Raw genomic sequence first — 20,364 nt, 5'->3', positions numbered from 1 at the left:
TCTGAAAGCCTGACCAGAAAATGGAGTAGAAACTATTCTTAAAACTAGGATGAAGAGGGTCCCTGTCACCACCAATCTAATAAATAACTACCGATGAGCTACCTAAGAAAAATGAGAACAGTAGCTCAGTAAGTTCAGTATTTCCCATGATAAAATAATCTTCTGAAGTTGGATTTCGCATGCCAACAGTGCAAATGTGTGACAGAGAGAGACACACACTGCCCCTTTAAGTACGCTGCCCTTTTAAGTAGATTGGCACTCAGCAGTCTGAAGCCTGCTTGTTCAGACATAGCAACAGCTGCCAGCAAGCTCCCTCCATCCTGAGCCCTGTCCTGAACTCTGTTATGTCCCACCCCCGCTCTGTGGAGATGGGGTACAGGGGCAGGGGGACACCCTGACATCAGCGCCCCCTCTCTTCCCTGATCTGCACAGCAAGCAGGAGGCTCCCGGTAGCAGCTGGGCACGGGCTCCAAGGCAAAGGGCAGGAGCAGCACAGCAGTGGGGGGAGGGACACCTGAAGTGCACAGCACTTGATAGCCTGCTGGGTGGCCACCCGGCCGCGCAGCTTAGAGGGAATTTAGATTCTGACCTATTTATTTATGAGCTTGTGGGGCTGGAATAAAGGTTGGTGCCCTAAGGAAGCATTTAAAGTTGGGATTTGTACAAAACTTCCTTTTCTTGAACATGCTGAAGACATTATACTACAAAGGCTTAACCTCTTTGCCTATTAAGGCCACATTAACACCTCCTGGACGATGTCAAGGCTATACTTAACATATTAGTTAAACTATGGACTTTGCACCAGCCAGTAGAATAAGTTCTATTCATTGACTTCTTTTGAAAATCACTTCACACAAATATCCATTTTGAACCTGTCTGGACCAGGATAAGGATTGGTTTTTATACTATGGATGATTGACTTTTGCAATAGCAGACGTCCTCTGTGAGACAGAGACATCCAAAGGTCCAATGCTAAGTTAATCCTGCCTGAGAGTCCAGACCTCTTCAGTCAGAAAGGCATAAAAAGTATTTATCTTTTGTATAGTCCTGGAAAGCAGTGGAAAAGGCAGGGAGGCATATGGAAGAAACATTGCCCAACTTTGTGAGAAGTCATTCCCCACATCACATCTTGACCTTTCCTGAAGAGGATACAGGTCACTTTATTGCTGTTTCCAGATACAAAGAGGTCAATCACTAGCCTGCTAACTTGATGAGTGAGGATTTTTCTGGTGCTAATTCCACAATTCTGCCATGCAAGTCTTATTGTTCATCTTTCCCTTAATGATCAGTGCACACAGAGATAGGAAATTTTGCTTTGCCAGGACAGGAAAAGTTGATTTTTCTCTCTGGGATAGGGCTGCTCGTGTTCTTTGTAGTTTATTTATGAAAACCACATCAGATACATTAACTGTGAACTCTACGTCATTGATGTTTATCTTCAAGAACTAGGGGTCACCAAATGAAATTAACAGGCAGCAGGTTGGAGGGTTTGGAATTGCACTTTGTCTTCCTGAAGGAACTTGTCTCTGAATTCCGAAAACTTGCAGTAGATGATGAAATCATACTTCACAAGTAGTGCCTGATAACTGGCTATTCGGAATTGCAGAATGGAAGATGTAAACACTTTTTTCCCTAGGAGGTCCAAGCATTTAGCCGCCTTATCTGAAGGGGTGTCTTGTTGCCTACTCCTTTCTGGAGCAGCCTGAACAACCAGGAAATTCAGGGCAAGATGCGTGAATAAAAATTCTGCTCCCTCACTTAGAACAAAGTACCTCTTTTCTGCCATCTGAGGAATAGCTGCGCATGTTGCTGGAATATTTCACTACTTTGGCCACTATAGGATATGACGGAGAGCACCACCTTATGACACACTGCATTCTGTAAAATGTCCAGGAGTTTGTGGGATGTCTCTTGGACTTCCTTCAGAGGAATCTGGAGTATATCAGCAACCCTCCTTAACAGCAGATCCCAGGATCTGCTTGTGATCATCCAGCAGAGACGGTGAGACCAGGGCAACTGCCTTGTTAGGAGATGAAGATGATATTCTTGGCAGAACCAGCAGAACTGCTGAATCCTCCACAGGCTCCTGGAGCAGGCCAGATTGGTCTCTTGGTGGAGAAAGGATGGTGTGATTCTTGATAGGACTGTACCACTTCTGAATATTGCATGTATGGGTCCCACATCCCCAGTAAGGCCAGTGAGAAGAATCCAACATGGGTTGAGGCGGTCCCCGTAGCATAGGTCGTGGGGGAGCCCAGGAGATTCTCAATCCTCTATCTGGGCTCACCTTCTGTTGTGGAGATGATGTCAGTCCCTCCTCAATGTTGAATTGTCTTGAAGAGGAGAATGTAGGGTTCAATTCTAATGGTGGTGCCAGCAGTATGGTAGGTGCTGCAATGCCCCTATTGGTAGACAGACTGGAGACCAGCTTCTCCCTTTATACTGCTCATGGAATGATGGTGTCAGAACCTCCCTAGATAGGACCAGATACAATAAGATCCAATAAGATGAGAGACTGCAGATCTGGGAGGATACTCTGTTGTCATATACCTCTCCTCAGTTAGTTTCTCCCCATATTGACAGAGCCAGTGTATGAAATCCCTTGGAAGTCAAAACTTCACTATGTGAGCATGAAGGTACCATCAGTTCAAGGGACTCTCTGTGCTTTGCTGGTACTGGCCTCACAATGGCAGTCGTTGTTCGTTACTGATGACAAACCAGCTGTTGCAAACAGCGCTGGAGCTGAAGCACCCTTAGTTTTTGGAGCCTGCAAATTGGTGCAGTGACTCTTCAGAGTTTCTGAACCTCCTGGGACAGGGTGCAAAGAGTCACGCAATACAGGAAGTGTTGGGGAAGAAGCACTCCTCTTAGAGGTGGACTAAAGGGGCACGTCTTTCTAGACTTTTGAGAATGCCTTCCCTGAGAAAAAGAGTCCTTGGCTCTATTCTTACTCATCCCTGTGTCCAAAGTAATGGTGCTAGGAGGCATGTTTTTTGAAGCTTCTGACGAGAATAAGGGAGGGGTGGTCTCCTAGCCTGGATATGACTGAGCCCTCATTACACACTGTATCAGATGCCTCTTCAGTTTGAATTCCTGTACCTGGTAAGTTTGGCTGGGGAAGGAGCAGCACATACTGCACTTGGCGGAGATGTGCACTTCTCTGAGGCAGTACAGGCACCTCTGACCGTCGTCACTGACCAAGGCAGCTTGAGGGCAGAAGATGCAATTTTTGAAGCACGAAATCCAAGGCATATTCCAAACCCGAAATCAGGAGCAGGGAGGCAAACTCCCAAGTCCTAACTAACTATATTGAGTAAATTAATAACTATCTAACAGAACTTTATATATACAATATTTACAGAATCAAGTAGAAGGATCAAATCTATGGACATTGTAGGCTCTGTCTCAGACTATGGTGGCAGAAAGGAATTGGAGAAACAATCAGTCCACACTGCCCCTTATACTTTTGATTTGGTGCAAGAGGACAGGAACAGTGCAGACACAGACCAATGAACACTACTAGCATGAATCTTCCAGTCTCAGGCACATGAAGTACATGAAGGAACACACATAGGGATAGGCATTTGAACAAAAACTGCTAGTTTCACCTGTTGCAATCTGGTTGCTACACCTGAACTAAGCCTGTCAGCAGCGCCATCATAGTATTTTCCATGACAGTTGTTGATCCTCAGGATTAGATGCAATAATATATCTTTAATTACTGATACGATTACCTACGCTGGTGAACCAACTGCATTGTACAATCATAGAATCATAGAATATTAGGGTTGGAAGGGACCTCAGGAGGTCATCTAGTCCAACCCCCTGCTCAAAGCAGGACCAATCCCCAACTAAATCATCCCAGCCAGGGCTTTGTCAAGCCTGACCTTAAAAACCTCTAAGGAAGGAGATTCCACCACCTCCCTAGGTAACCCATTCCAGTGATTCACCACCCTCCTAGTGAAAAAGTTTTTCCTAATATCCAACCTAAACCTCCCCCACTGCAACTTGAGACCATTGCTCCTTGTTCTGTCATCTGCTACCACTGAGAACAGTCTAGATCCATCCTCTTTGGAACCCCCTTTCAGGTAGTTGAAAGCAGCTATCAAATCCCCCCTCGTTCTTTTCTTCTGCAGACTAAATAATCCCAGTTCCCTCAGCCTCTCCTCATAAATCATATGCTCCAGCTCCCTAATCATTTTTGTTGCCCTCCACTGGACTCTTTCCAATTTTTCCACATACTTCTTGTAGCGTGGGGCCCAAAACTGGACACGGTACTCCAGATGAGGCCTCACCAATGCCGAATAGAGGGGAATGATCACGTCCCTCGATCTGCTGGCAATGCCCCTAGTTATACAGCCCAAAATGCCATTAGCCTTCTTGGCAACAAGGGCACACTGTTGACTCATATCCAGCTTCTCGTCCACTGTAACCCCTAGGTCCTTTTCTGCAGAACTGCTGCCTAACCATTCGGTCCCTAGTCTGTAGCAGTGCATGGGATTCTTCCGTCCTAAGTGCAGGACTCTGCACTTGTCCTTGTTGAACATCATCAGATTTCTTTTGGCCCAATCCTCTAATTGTTTAGGTCCCTCTGTATCCTATCCCTATCCTCCAGCATATCTACCACTCCTCCCAGTTTAGTGTCATCTGCAAACTTGCTGAGGGTGCAGTCCACGCCATCCTCCAGATCATTAATGAAGATATTGAACAAAACCAGCCCCAGGACCGACCCTTGGGTCACTCCGCTTGATACCGGCTGCCAGCTAGACATGGAGCCATTGATCACTACCCGTTAAGCCCGACGATCTAGCCAGCTTTCTATCCACCTTACAGTCCATTCATCCAGCCCATACTTCTTTAACTTGCCGACAAGTCTCAATACTTTTTCCAATTAGAGAATCGAGACTGTTTGAAAGCTTGAGCACCAGCCCAGGCCCAAACATCTACCCAGGAATTTTACAGTCCCATAGCCTGATTCCCTCAAACCTGAGTCAGCTGACCTGGGCCAGCTGCAGCCATGCCACGGGTCTTTTATTCCAGTGTCAACATACCCACTGTCACTAGAATCAGAATAAGGGAGCCACTGAAAGTCACCAAACCAGGGTAAGCTGAAAGAATGAACACTTCATAAACATCCATGTCATCATCTACATATCACACAAAACTCCTTGCTCTTTGTTGGAGAAGACTGTTTCATCTATCATTATCATATACCACTTCCCAAAAATGTTCTCAGAAATATTCCTTACAATTTTAATTGCCATGATTATCTCACTTTCAATAACTGGACTTCTGAATTTGTCTTGACTCTTTTTCAGCCACTTTGAAACATAAAAGAGCATATTTTTCCTGCAAACAAAGAAATTTAATAAAGTTGTAGTTCACCTCTCCACTGAAGGGAATATTTCAAATGAAAATCTTTGTCTTGCAAGATAACATATTCCAAAGTATTTTCAATATTTCAGAGTTCTTGTCTTTTTTCCAAGAGTACTGAAAACTTAATATGTCACCAACATTCTCTGTGGTCTTTGAAGAATATCAACTATTTCCTAGTAACACTTGTCTCAATACTTTTTCCAATTAGAGAATCGAGACTGTTTGAAAGCTTGAGCACCAGCCCAGGCCCAAACATCTATCCAGGAATTTTACAGCCCCATAGCCTGATCCCCTCAAACCTGAGTCAGCTGACCCGGGCCAGCTGCAGCCATGCCATGGGTCTTTTGTTCCAGTGTCAAAATACCCACTGTCACTAGAGTCAGAATAAGGGAGCCACTGAAAGTCACCAAACCAGGGTAAGCTGAAAGAATGGCCTTGTCTTCCAAAGTTACACACAGGGAAAGATTTAAGTCATGATTGGTTAGGTGTCTCAGAAATGTTAACAGTATCAGGCAACTGGCATTTGATTCTAGTTGCAGGCAATGGCAGAGATAACTCAGTTGATTAACTTGTTGTTGAAAATGTAGCTTCCTTCTTTTTAATGAGCCATGTTTTAAATTATTTCACTTTAGCCCCTTTAAAATAGACTTTTATTTTGTACTTCAACGAACAGAGGACAGGCAAATAGAGGGAGTTTGCCTGGGAGTTCACCTGCAGGGAGTTTGCACAGAATGTTTTTGCCTTTCAGGATCCTGTGAGCAGTACATTCAATGTCTGTGGGGCTTCTTAGAAGGAAGACATGGATAGTGAGAGATCAGTTGCTGTGACCTGCTCAGAATGTGCCATGTTTGTCTTTCTCCCAGAGGACAGAAGTGCCTTCGTCTGTATGAAGTGCAAGCTGGTCTGCATATTGGAAGAGAAGGTTAGAGGACTAGAGAGCCATGTATCAACCCTGCGTTGCATCAAAAAAATGAAGATTTTCTGGATAGAAGTCAGGGTTTGGTTCTGGAAGCAAAACATGCTGAAGATTCAGAGAGTGCAGTGCACAGCAGGGAAGACTATTGGCAGCATGTGACCGCCAGAGGAAGAAAGAAGAGAACCTATGTACCCTCAATGCAGATGGAGGTGCGAAACTGTTTTCAGACTCTCTGCACAGGTATTAGTGCGGAGAAGGATTTGGAAGAGCCCTCTGAGGGAAGGTATCAGAAGGAGACCCCATCAGCCGGAAGGCATGTGATGCATTGTCCTAGGGATGGGGGTTCCATGACCACCACTCCCAAGAGGAGGAGATGGGTGGTGGTGGTCAGGGACTCCCTCCTAAGGGGGACGGAGTCATCCATCTGCCGACCAGACCGGGAGACTCAAGAAGTGTGCTGCTTGCCTGGAGCTAGAATCCAGGATGTGACAGAGACAGACTGATCAAGACCTCGGACCGCTACCCCTTCCTACTTCTCCACGTGGGCACCAATGATACTGCCAAGAATGACCTTGAGCGGATCACTGCAGACTATGTGGCTCTGGGAAGAAGGATAAAGGAATTTGAGGCGCAAGTCGTGTTCTCATCCATCCTCCCTGTTGAAGGAAAAGGCCCAGGTAGGGACCGTCAAATTGTGGAGGTGAATGTGTGGTTACGCAGGTGGTGTTGGAGAGAGGGCTTTGGATTCTTCAACCATGGGATGCTGAAGAGATGGGAGCCACCTAACGAAGAGAGGGAAGAGCATCTTCACAGGCAGGCTTGCTAATCTAGTGAGGAGGGCTTTAAACTAGGTTCGCAGGGGAATGGTGACCTAAGCCCAGAGTTAAGTGTGGGAGTGGGATACCGGGAGGAAACACAAGGAGGAGGGTACAAGATGGGAAGCCTCCTGATTCATACTGAGAAAGTAGGGCAATCGGCTAGTTATCTTAGGTGCATGTACATGAATGCAAGAAGCCTGAGAAACAAGCAGGAAGAATTGGAAGTCCTGGCACAGTCCTGGCATTTCGGGGCGGGACCTTCCGCCGCCCTAGGGCGGCGGAAAAGCTGGCAGCGCTCCTGCTGATGAGGTTCAACAAGGACAAGTGCAGATTCCTGCACTTAGGACGGAAGAATCCTATGCACCGCTATAGGCTGGGGATCGACTGGCTAAGCAGCAGTTCTGCAAAAAAGGACCTGGGGATTACAGTGGACGAGAAGCTGGATATAAGTCAGCACTGTGCCCTCATTGCCAAAAAGGTCAATGGCATATTGGGCTGTATTAGTAGGAGCATTGCCAGCAGATCGAGGGAAGTGATTATTCCCCTCTATTCGACACTGGTGAGGCCACACCTGGAGTACTGCGCCCAGTTTTGGTCCCCAAACTACAGAAGGGATGTGGACAAATGGAGAGAGTCCAGTGGAGGGCAACAAAAATGATTAGGGGGCTGGGGCACATGACTTACAAGGAGAGGCTGAGGGAACTGGAGTTATTTAGTCTGCAGAAGAGAAGAGTGAGGGGGGATTTGATAGCAGCCTTCAACTACCTTAAGGGGGGTTCCAAAGAGGATGGACCTCAGCTGTTCTCAGTGGTAGCAGATGACAGAACAAGAAGCAATGGTCTCAAATTGCAGTGGGGGAGGTCTAGGTTGGATATTAGGAAACACTATTTCACTAGGAGGGTGGTGAAGCACTGGAATGGGTTACGTAGGGAGGTGGTGGAATCTCCATCCTTAGAGGTTTTTAAGGCCTGGCTTGACAAGGCCTTGGCTGGGATGATTTAGTTGGTATTGGTCCTGCTTTGAACAGGGGATTGGACTAGATGACCTTGTGAGGTCTCTTCCAACCCTAATCCTCTATGATTCTATGATTCAATCACTACTCACTTAGTAAGAATGGTGCAAGATTACAGAATAAAACTAAAACTAAAACTAAAACAAAACCTTCCCCCCCAATACTCTGAAATATTTAGCTGGCCTCTTGGTATTATATAGTCACTATGTTCTCTGTAGAACAGTCTACAATGCGGCAGAAAGAAGAACGGGAACAGCCTACTCCTGATCTGCTAATTATTATAGAAAACAATGACTTTTCTGTTTTGCTTATGTAACTCCCTTGGTTCCTCTCTCACCCAGAGACAATGACAAAGAAAACACTAGAAATAAGATGGCAGCTTGAGGTCATTTGACCTCCAGGCCTGATGGGACTTGGGCCACAGGCTACAAAAGGACAGCCAAAGAATCACAGTCTCCATAATGTCTAGCCTCTCCACTTTCTTAGTGAAAAGAGCATACTGACAGGGGTGGAGAAAGATGTGAAGAGACAATCAGGAGGCTCTAGGAGTCAGCCCCAGAGGAGAGTCAGCTGGCTGGACCTATCTCTGGTTTCCTCCGAGAGAGAGAATCAGAAGTCCTCATGCACAGAGACAGAAAGAGTATCAGTAATTTTGTGAAATGAGGGAAACAGTCAGCCTAGCTGAAAAAGAGTGGGAGAAGCACAGATGGTGAGCCCCACCCAGATGCACAGATCTCACCTCCCAAGAAGAGGTGACCCTGCTTGCTGAGCTATTTCCCAGCAAGGGAAGAAAGGAGCCAGAGCCTGCTGCAGGAAAGAACTTCAACCCAGGCCCAGCTACCAAGAACCAGCTGGTATCCTGGGGGAAAAGATAGGGACTTCAAGCAGCTGAGGCCATCACAGACTGTTCCCTGCTAGGCTGACGAGAACACACTGAGTTATCCGTGGACTGTCCCTGCTACAACAATTAGGTAATGTGAAAATAATATTTAACAGCTATTACTTTTAACTGTAGTCCTTCCCAAATAAAAAAAAGTTGCCTATCTCCCTGCCTGATGAAAGGATTTGGGAAAGACTGCCTGTTTTCAAGGTACCCAAAACCGAGAATCCCCTTGTTACCCTCTGCCTCCAGTGAGAGGGAGTCTTTCTTGGGCTAGCTGGGTATTAGCTCCCTGACACTGCTACTGACACTGCCATTTCAGCCACTCAAGGTGGGCTTATGCCAGCCCTTCCTTTGCCTTGCAGGTTAACAACAGGTACACCCCAATCTTTGAATCCCTTTGAGTCATTCCCCTGTGATATCCAGCCCAACACTGGCTACTCTCAGAAATTCCAGATCCTCTGCACCCCAAGATGTACTGTAGCTTGCCAGTTTTACCTTAAACCACTGTTCCTGTAAACCACACAGCACTTGTGAGCACTTATAATAAAACAGAAAATCATTTATTTAAGTAAGAATTAAGATTTAACTAGAAACAAAGTAGAGTGGTGGAAACAAGTGGTTACAATACTAAACAAAATCATAAAATGCAAACATGAGTCTACACTTATCAATAGTTACCTTTCCTAGCTAGTAAAGTAGATTTCTCCCCAAAAGTTCAGAGCACATCTACACTTAAAACACTGCATTGGCACAGCTGCACCGCTGTAGCACTTTAACGAAGACACTCCAAGCTGACAGGAGAGAGCATTCCCATTGGCATAGTTAATCCATGTCCCTGAGAGGCGGTAGCTATGTCAGCAGGAGAAACTCTCCCGTTGACATTGCGCTATTTACATGGGTGGTTAGGTCGGTATAATTACATTGCTCAGGCATGTGGATTTTTCACACTCCGAGCGACATAGATATACCAATATAGGTATGTCGTCTAGACCAGACATAAGTCTTTTGCAGAGCTGATCGGTTTCTCAATAACCAGGATCCAAATATTTAAAAAAGCCCTCTCCCCAGTCTGTCTCATCAATACATGAATATATTATGCTAGTAAGGAGATGATTTTTATAGGACAGAGTTATAAAGATGCTATGATAGTAACAATAGCTCAATTGCAACAAGTGGATCTTTTCCAGAATGGTGAAATAGGAATATTTTACTAAAAGGCAAGGGTCTAAAATATGCAGGGGAAAAGAAATACACTCTTCTGGAAAGTTATTAGAATAGTCTTATTTGACATCTGCTTATATTAAGTGTTACATAAGGCAATACCCACTCAACTGATCATTTTAGAATCAATGGAACATATTCTCTCCTATGTGCACATCATTCTCATTAATATTAATGGCAGTTTTGAATGGACATCAAGGGGAGATTAAATTCCCAATAATTATATTAGTATAATATCAGTGTAATATGGCATACATTCCGTGGCAGTTTAATTACTTAATTCCTGAGACGAAAACTGTGTCTTACCTTTCTTTAGGCAAGGAAATTTGAATAATTTTACAAATCCAAAATCATCTCCAGTCACTAGCACTGAGCTACTGTAATTTCCATCCACAGAGTTGACATCTGTAATGTTGGTATATTTTGGCCAAATTCCATTCACTTCAGGCCCTATCACACAGGTCCATGAGGCCCAATGAATTCCTTTGATCTCATCTTTGCTTGTTAAATGCTTCCCAGCTGAAAATAGTCAAATTAATATGCTGTTTAACCAATTATCTTTCCATTAAAAAGATGCTTTTCTCCATTATAGTTAGTTGTGTGTTCTTTTTGAGCTCAGTGTTTTTATGTCAAGAAAGAAAGAAAGATTATTTTATTTTAAATAAACATGATCTATCTGGTTATGATTTTTCCTAGATCATCACTGTAGAATCTGAGCACTTTACAGATTATCTAGATCCTGATTTTACACCATTTTGACTCAAAAAGTCACATCTTCTATAGCAGTTCTACAAAAGAAATGTCTCTAACTGTACAGTTACATATACACATAAATAAAGAGAACACTTTTAGGTGCTATAAAATTAATAAAATAATATATACTAATTCAAATTTTGAAATGAGGACTAAAATTCTAAAATATCCTATCCTAAACCTACCTCCATTTATTAACTTCACTTTTACAACTGGTACAGGAATTTGCTTTATTGGATTATATAATATCAATTAAATGAGAATATTTGGTTAATCTGTCACTATACAATAACTCTTTACATTAACAAAGACTTTTCTATGGGTAATAGCTTTCCCCTAAGTTAATTAGGCATGTTATTACTTCATGGTAATCTTTAATGCTCCCTATGTAAATAGCATTTCTGAATGTCTTGTATGTACTAGGAGAACATAATTGGGGAAAGAATATTAGCTGACAAACATTTTTATTCATGTTTCATTTGCAATGATCGCAAGTAATCCTATTGTATTAAGATTGTATCAGCAACACAACATGAGCTGATCAGCAGAGTAATGTTTGAAGTCAAATTTCATTGAAGAATAATTTCAAGAATTGTTATGAAGAACTTTGGACTTGTCCCAAGAAGACTATAACAATTCTGTAGGGGAAACAAAGTTAAACTTACCACATGTGATAGAATGCATTAGCTACATTTTAAACATATAAGGAGATGTCAGCTGAAAAGAAAGCAATCTAATTTTAAAACTTCACTAAATTAGAGCTGGGTCTAATTCTTGGGGGTGTCAAATCCAGGGTTTTTGGTTCAAGCTCATATATACAATAGACATTAAAAATTATCTGAAATCAATTAATTGTAACATTTCTTTTTTCTTCAAAATTGTTAAATATAGAGTAAATCTTTAGCTTTCATTCTAAAATGATTATAAAGCTATTAGGGATGTACAGCCCACTGGATTTCTTGGCCAGAAGAATATTAAAAACATTTTAATCTAAATGTAAATCTAACAACAATTCTGAAGTGCCTGTCACTATATTATCTATGTGCTGGATATGCTTAATTTAGCCTTTAATGTGCCACAATTTATTGAAGTAAACATTTTTTCCTCTGTGCTACTCATTATTTAATATTAGCAAAAAAACTTTCAAATTGTTATTCCCCAGGACATATGTATATTACATGCAGATATGGAAACCTCAAGTGATGCAAACTTTGAGAAACAGAGGAATGCTGGTCATAAACTGATTTTTTTTAAGATTTGTTCATTTTAAAGTTAACACAGTGATGACAATTAAATAAAGTTTAACATGAGAGATTTAGGTAATCATTTTTAAACTAGTTTTTACACTCATTTTGATGAAGACATGTTTTAAACCAAAACAAAATCTTTTCCTGTTATTTGTCATATTTTTCTAAATCTGAAAGGCAGTTTTAATCTAGGTACTTACTTATTAAGCTTTAAACAAAATTAATGATTTTTACTATGGTAGCACTCAGAGGGTCCATGCAGGATTGTGATCCTGTTGTGCTAGGTGCTGTACAAACACATATGATCAGGCCCCAAAGAACTTATTATGTGCTTGTCCTTTCAAATGTATAAATAATATAAAGAACCTTTAAAATTCTAAATTTTGGTGCAGGCTAATATATTAGCTTTTCACTTTTGGTGATCTGGATTCAAATCCTGGCCAAGGTCACAAGTGAAAATGAGTTTAGTAGTCTCATCATAATCTTTATGTTGTTAATGTCACAAAACCATTACATAGTTTGTCATGATTAGTAGATCTGGCCAAAACTCAAGATTTGCAGTTTGGGAGAAACAAACAGCAATGAAATGGACAAGAATGTCAATTTTATTCAGCAGCTGCCTGGGCTACCAGGGTATGCGTATCCAGGGTAGCCATATCATGCAGACTGCCCCAGGGCCAGGTCTCCCAGAATCCCAGCTCCACAGCAGAAAGCCCATAAATCCTGAAAGCCCCAGCTTGAGCCAGGGTTGGCATGGCTTCCAGGCTCCCTGCTGTGGGGTTCTCTCTGGTGGTGTGGGGTTCCATCCAAGAACCTGCAGGTTCCCAACGCTGTGCCCTGGAGCCTGGATATCCTGAGAGCTCTGTCTCAAGACTGAGTTCTCATGACTTCCAGGCTCTGTGATGCACAGCCAGTATCCTAGACCATGGAAGCCTGGGCATGGTGGGGCATGGGACTCCATTTTCTGACCAGCTCTTATGATTAGCAGTTTTTGTTCTACATAAGATCAGTGTTGGAAGAGTGGACAAGTTTAGGTTTAAAGTGAATTAGCTACTCTCTTGGGTAGAATGAACTCTACTCTCAGTCCCTCTTTCTAATACTAAACTCGTTACTACACTTTAGGCTGTACAGCTCTTCAAACTGCTGTTACCCATACATTTCCAGTCTTCTGCTGAGGACTTTCTGGCATGATCTGTGTTCATGATTTCCAGTGGCCCTGTCAAAGCTTAACAGTGTCATTTTGGAGTGCCAATAATTATTGTGGAATTTTGAAAACGTTTATATTTCAAGGATACATTTGACATTTACCGAAACATTCTTAATAATTAGTTTAACCACCAATTCCAGAATTATGCATTATATGAATGGAATGAAAACCAGTGTATAACAAAGGGTGGCTTTTTCAGACGTTAATGATGATCTAGAATTTATTTCTTTAGTGGGTCAGTATATAATATAATACTATGGGAAATGTGCAATTAGATGAATACTGATGTGGAGAGATATTTCTTTTACTAAAGATTAATATGAATTGTAAATATATCTGATTTTATAAGTAAACAATAGATATTTAGGTAAATAATAAACAAGTATTTCTGCTTTGAGATGTAAAATTTGAATACACATATTGTATTGTCCTCTTAGAAACCATAAAACTAGCTTATTTGTTCATAAATCTAACTTCTCTGAACTTACATGGCATTTTGTAGAACAGTCGCTCTCCTGCACCATCATTGGTTTGCAAGAATTTACTATCCACAGACCAGTCAATATGAGTAATAAAACTAGAAGACTTGTTGCATTCTCCTATCTTCTTGTATCGTTGAGCAACTGCATAGATATCCACGAGGCCATCATTAGAACCCACAGCAAGATAAGAGCCATCTGGTGAAAATTTCATTTCATGAATTACTTCCTTTCGGTCTTTAATATGAACTACCTCTGTCATATCTCTGAAAGAACCAAGAGCAAGAATATGAATTATGGACTTGTAAATATGAAACCCAAAAATATTTAAATTAAGACAGACATACTAAACACTTTCTAAAAGCAAAATCAGACTTCAGAAGTCAGAATCCTCCATTCTGAAAAGTCTCTGTTGCTCTTACTGTCTATACTCATAAGTTTTAAAGCAAAACAAACAGGTTTATGTCTAGCAAAGTGACTTTACCATTTTGACTTGACATTTATAAACATTTATGATTCTCTTTGTTATACTCCTCACGGCCAATTAACTGCTTTCATCTTGTTTTTTTCTAGTTTAGAAAGAGAAATGACTATACCTCTTTGTAAATGTTTTTCATTAGAAAGAAAATTATGAACTCAAAATATGAACTGCTACTCTAAGTTATGTAAAGTATATTTGGGGATGTAATGTAACTGTTTTCCATTATAGTAGGATAAGTTAGGTTTTTTCTGTACAAGAGACTACTTAGTATCAAAGCCAGTCAGCATTATATTGATTATATTATAGACTGGGGCTCTAAGGAAGATTTTTGGAGATGAAGCTGCTTGTGTTACCTCATGGAACTTTTAACATTTTAAAAATAATGTATTTTTAGTTTGCTTCATTACTGCTACGTGGCCTCAAAGTTTATAAATTTGAATAAACTTTAATGAGACTTTTCTTGTTGCAGATCTATCACAGAATTCAGAGAGGAGAATAAACAACATTAAGAGTAGGAATAGACTGTGGGATTTGGTGGTATTAGTGGTGAAGCTGGTCAAGGAATGATTTTTTTTTCCTCCACAAGAAAACAATTTCTTTTCATTGAAATGTTTCATCAAAATGTTTTGGGTATTACTTGAAAACCCAAAATCTGAAAAAATGTTGGGTTTTGGTTTTTCAAACAAACACTCCAAAACTGTCAAAGAAAACACATTATTTCTTTGAATATTTCCATTTTGTCATAAAGAAATTGGTTATGAACCTGTCCTGTAACTGTTGTTCTTTGAGATGTGTTGCACATTTTCATTCCAGGGGGCTGGACTTGATGACCTTGCAAGGTCCCTTCCAGTTCTATGAGATAGGTATATCTCCATATATTATTCCACTTCAGGTGACTCACAAGTAGTTTGATCAGGAGGTAGAATCAGAATCTATCTGATTAATGACTGAAGGACCACATGTCCAAATCTGGCATCATTTCTAGACTGCTGAGAGATGGCATAAAGTGAAGCAAAGGTATGAACTGATGACCAAGTTGCTGCTTTGCAAATGTCCAGAATAGGCAGCTGGCCCAGAAAAGCTGCATGAGATCTGGTTGAACGTGCTAGCATTCTATTCAGTGGCAGAACATCAGCCAAGTCACAGCACAAATGAATACAAGAAGAAGGCCCTTCATTCTGTCTGTAATTGCCAGGAACAATTTGAGACAATGGCCTAAATGGTTTAGTCCTGTCCAAGTAAAATGCTAACACTCCTCTAATGTCTAATGTGTCGAGCGTCTCCTCATCCCTATGATTATGAGGCTTAGGGGGGAAAAGTTGGTAAATATATTGCCTGATTAATGTGGAAGTAAGGTCCACCTTGGTGAGAAACTTCAAATGAGGGTTTGTTTTTGTAGAAGATTGTATATGGAGGTCCAGAAACTAGTACTTGTAATTCACTCGCTCTCCTGGCTGAGGTGATTGCATCAAAAAAGTCTATCTTTATAGAGAGATGGAGCAATGAACAGCTAGCCAATGGTTCAAAAGGAGGACCCATTAGCTTTTCTAATGCCAGGTTTAAGTCTTAAGGGGGAATAGGATCCTGTACTTGAGGATATAAACCCTGCACGAATCTAACTGTCAAAGGATTGGAGAAAAATGAACAATTATCAATAGGTGACAGGTGCCACAAGGACTCCTCGTTGTTTTAGCTGCTAGATAGATCTTGATGGAACTAATGGCAAGACCTTGTTGTTTCAAGTGTAACAAATAGTCCAACACATGATGGAGCAGAGCCCAGACAGAGTGAATGCCTTTTTGCTGGGAGCAAATGGAGAATCTCTTACACTTTGCCAGGTAAATAAACCCAGGAGAAGGCTTTTTACTATTTACAAGTACATCTTGAATCCCCTTTGCACAAACCTCCTCCTGTTAGCCATGGAGCAGCTAGACTATCAGATGGAGGGCCTGCAGGTTAGGGTGGAGGAGGTGACCATGGTCCTGAGAGATCAGGTCTGAGTCCAGTTGGTAGTGGCAATAGAGCTCTGTATAAAAAGGTCAGCTTAGTAGAAAACCAATGTTGCTGAGATCATACTGAATCTATGAGTATGACTCGAGCATGCTGCTGCCTGATTTTCAACAACATTCTGGATAGAAGTGAAACTGGGGGAAATGCATATGGGAGCTTGTCTGTCCAAGGCAACAGGAAAGCATCCATCAGAGACTGTGGGCTGTGACCTGCTCAAGAACAAAACTGATGACACTTCCTGTTGACTTTTGTTACAACAGGTCTATATGGGGAGTCTCCCACAGTTGGAAAATGTATCTGGCTGTGTCTGGTAGGAGAGACCATGGTTACTGGTAAAAGATCTGCTTAATGCATCTGCAAGATTGTTTTGAACACCTGGAAGGGTGAGAGGCTTTGAGATGGATTGAGTTAGCAATACGAAAGTACCACAGCCACATTGCATCCTGGCAAGTTGACCATGCCCCTCTTTGCCTGTTCTCATAGAACACGGCAGCTGTATTGTCTGCGAGTATGAGAAGATTTTTTCCCTTGTTATGGGGAAGGAAGGCTTGATATGCTAGCCAGATGGTCCTTAGTTCACTGACATTTTATATGTAGGGTTAAATCCTGAGCAGACCATAAACTTTGAGTTTCAGGGACCACAAGTGAGCCCCTCAACCTAGGGCAGACGTGTCCATAGCTATGGTCAAAGATGGTTAAGGAAGAGCAAACAGAACCCCTCTATACACACACACCTTGAAGGGTCTCTCCACCAGTCTAGAGAGGCCAAGATTGGAGTGAGCTCCTGAACCACCATGTCTAGGGGAAGACAAATTGTAAATTACACCGATGCCAGCCACCTTTGCAGCTTCCAGAGACAGAGCCTGGCAAGTTAAACTACATAAGTGTATGAGGCCAATTGCCCCAGAAGTTTGAGGCAAGTGCATACTATCATTGGCCTTCAGGTCTAACACAATGGCCAGCATAGTCTGGAATCTTATCTGTGAAAGGAAGGCCTTGGGTTCCATAAAGTCCAAGACTGCTCCTATAAATTCTACATTTTCTACAGGTGACAGGATTGACTTTTGTATGTTGATGAGCAACCCTAGCACATTGAAGGTGTACTGGATGACAGACACACTGGACAGTACTGAGCCAGTTGTCCAGGTAGGGAAGAACTTGAACTCCTGACTTCTTCAGGAATACTGCCACCACTGTAATGTAGTACTTTGTGAACACCCATGGAGTTGTGGACAGGCCAACCAGTAATATTGTGAACTGGTAGTGGGATTGATTTACCAAAAACCTGAGGAATTTTCTGCGGCTTTGATGTATTGCCATGTGAAAATACAAGTCTTTTAGGACAAGGGAAGCATACCAGTCTCCAGGGTCAAGGGAGGAGATAATGGAAGCCAGTGTGACCATATGAAAGTTTATTTTCTTCTGATGTTTGTTGAGCTGCCACAGGACTAGTATGGGTCTGAGTCTTCCCTTTGCTTTTGGGATCAGAAAATAGTGGGAATAAAACTCCTTCCCTCTGCATAACTGAGGAACTTCCTCTATGACTCCCAGCTGGAGGAGAGATTACACCTGTAACAACGCTGACTCATCGGCACAGTGCCTCCTGCTGGTCAGTCTGGGAATTAGCTCAACCAGCTCAGGAGCGCCCTCCTCTGTCCAGTTTCTCCCCTGCCCTTACCTGCCCCTCTGCAGTCTCTTTATCTCCACCAGTTCAGGCCCCGCATCCCACCCGAACCACGGTGCCCCTTACCTTGGGGTGCTGCCTCTTGGCAGTGTCCCCACACTCTGGGTCTCCCTTCTCAGGGGAACCCCAACCCCCCTATACCTACCTTGCCTCAGCGGCTACTGCCAGTCATAATCTAGGCCCTTCTCTCAGGGGCAAACTGCAGTCTGAAAAGGCCACTCATCAATAGCAAGGTGGTTGGACATGTTGCCTTTTCTTGCCCTGGCTGCCTCCCTGCAGCCCTAGTACCTCCTCAGGCCTTTGCTGCAAGGCCTCAGCCTGGGAGGTTGCCAGGCCAGAGCTCCCCAGCTCAGCCTGCCCTTTCCCAGTACTGCTCTGTCCAAGGTACCCATGTCTCTACCAGGCAGCTAGGTCCTTCTTGCTCCACTCCTTCTCCCCAGGAGCCCTTCTTATACTGGCCCAGCCGGGCTCTGATTGGCTGCCTCAAGCCCCCTCATGATTGGCTCCCCGGGGCAGCCCTTTCCCAGGGCTGTTTTTAACCCCTTCCAAACTGGAGCGGGGCCCCGCTACGCTCCCACTCTGTAACTTGAGACCATTGCTACTTGTTCTGTCATCTGCCACCACTGAGAATAGCCAAGTTCTATCCTCTTTGGAACCCCCCTTCAGGTAGTTGAAGGCTGCTATCAAATCCCCCCTCACTCTTCTCTTCTGCAGATTAAACAAGCCCAGTTCCCTCAGCCTCTCCTCGTAAGTCATGTGCCCCAGCCCCCTAATCATTTTCGTTGCCCTCCGCTGGACTCTCTCCAATTTGTCCACATCCTTTCTGTAGTGGGGGGCCCAAAACTGGATGCAGTACTCCAGATGTGGCCTCACCAGTGCTGAATAGAGGGGGAAATCACTTCCCTCGATCTGCTGGCAATGCTCCTACTAATGCAGCCCAATATGCCGTTAGCCTTCTTGGCAACAAGGGCACACTGCTGACTCATATCCAGCTTCTCATCCACTGTAATCCCCAGGTCCTTTTCTGCAGAACTGCTATTTAGCCAGTCGGTCCCTAGTCTGTAGTAGTGCATGGGATTCTTCCGTCCTAAGTGCAGGACTCTGCATTTGTCCTTGTTGAACCTCATCAGATTTCTTTTGGCCCAATCCTCCAATTTGTCTAGGTCACTCTGGACCCTAGCCCTATCCTCCAGCATATCTCCCCCCAGCTTAGTGTCATCCACGAACTTGCTGAGGGTGCAATCTATCCCATCCTCCAGATCATTAATAAAGATGTTGAACAAAACCGGCCCCAGGACCAACCCCTGGGGCACTCCACTTGATACCAGCTGCCAACTAGACATTGAACCGTTGATCACTACCCATTGAGCCCGACGATCTAGCCAGCTTTCTCTCCACCTTATAGTCCATTCATCCAATCCATACTTTTTTAACTTGCTGGCAAGAATACTGTGGGAGACCGTATCAAGAGCTTTTCTAAAGTCTTTGCTAAAGAGATCTAACTTCTTTGCATCCTTTCCTTTGGGGGTAGATGTCTGCTGCCACTGTATTCTCTCTCATTGGCAGCTCAGACTACCACCAATCCCGGAGTGGGGTGGTGTAAAAATGTTCAAATCCCCCTGAGAGAATAGAATATCTGTGCTTGGCCTTTTCTGCTAGGTGGGAGAAGCGAAGATGGAGTTTGTCACAACACTTTGGTGGGCTCAGGATAGCTTCATTAATTGGAAGCACTACTCTCGATGGTTCCACAGAAGCTAAGACGTTAACCAGCCTGTGAGACCTTTCTCCAACCTCTTCCACCTGGATATCCAGAGTGGAAGTCACCCTCTTGAACAAGTCCTGATGAGCCTATAATCCTCAGGGGGAAGTGAGGAACTTTCTGATTCCACTGCCTCATCAGGTGATGAAAGAGGAGAAAGCCAAAACTGACTGTAGTGGAGCCTTCTTCAATTCCTCTAAAGGGAGAATTTCCTCCTGCTCGGTACTGAGCCTGTTACTGAGAGTGGTCTCCCTCTGCACCTGGTGTGGTAAATCTTGGTGCCTACTTGATGAAGCAGAGTAGGGAGGGTGTGGAGATGACCTGGAGGAAGGAAAAAAAACCTAAGGGGTCCAAAATGTCTATTGGTAAGGTCTCAGAGCCCAACTACTTCCCAGTCAATGGTCTCTGGTTGATGGCCAAGATGGAGCCTCAAAGGAATACCAAGGATGGTAGGCTGTGGAAGGGGAATGGTTCATGGTCCGGCTGCGACACACGGGAGCCAAACTCGGAGTTTGAAG

At 43.2% G+C, this 20,364-nt stretch overlaps 1 protein-coding gene across 2 annotated transcripts in view; it reads right to left on the bottom strand.

Moving 5' to 3' along the window:
• EML6 (EMAP like 6) overlaps positions 1-20,364 on the bottom strand; it is a 373,229-nt gene that overhangs the window by 174,688 nt on the left and 178,177 nt on the right. For both annotated transcript variants that reach the window (XM_065401031.1, XM_065401032.1), the window contains exons 9-10: positions 13,922-14,178; positions 10,533-10,745 (exon numbers count right to left, since the gene is read on the bottom strand). In XM_065401031.1, the coding sequence (XP_065257103.1) occupies positions 10,533-10,745; positions 13,922-14,178 (470 nt within the window). The remainder of the gene's footprint in view (positions 1-10,532; positions 10,746-13,921; positions 14,179-20,364) is intronic.

This window comes from Emys orbicularis, chromosome 3, assembly GCF_028017835.1.
Source record: "Emys orbicularis isolate rEmyOrb1 chromosome 3, rEmyOrb1.hap1, whole genome shotgun sequence".
NCBI lineage: Eukaryota > Metazoa > Chordata > Testudines > Emydidae > Emys > Emys orbicularis.
The sequence above is the reverse complement of the archived record's forward strand: the minus strand, read 5'-3'. Positions and strand labels throughout refer to the sequence as shown.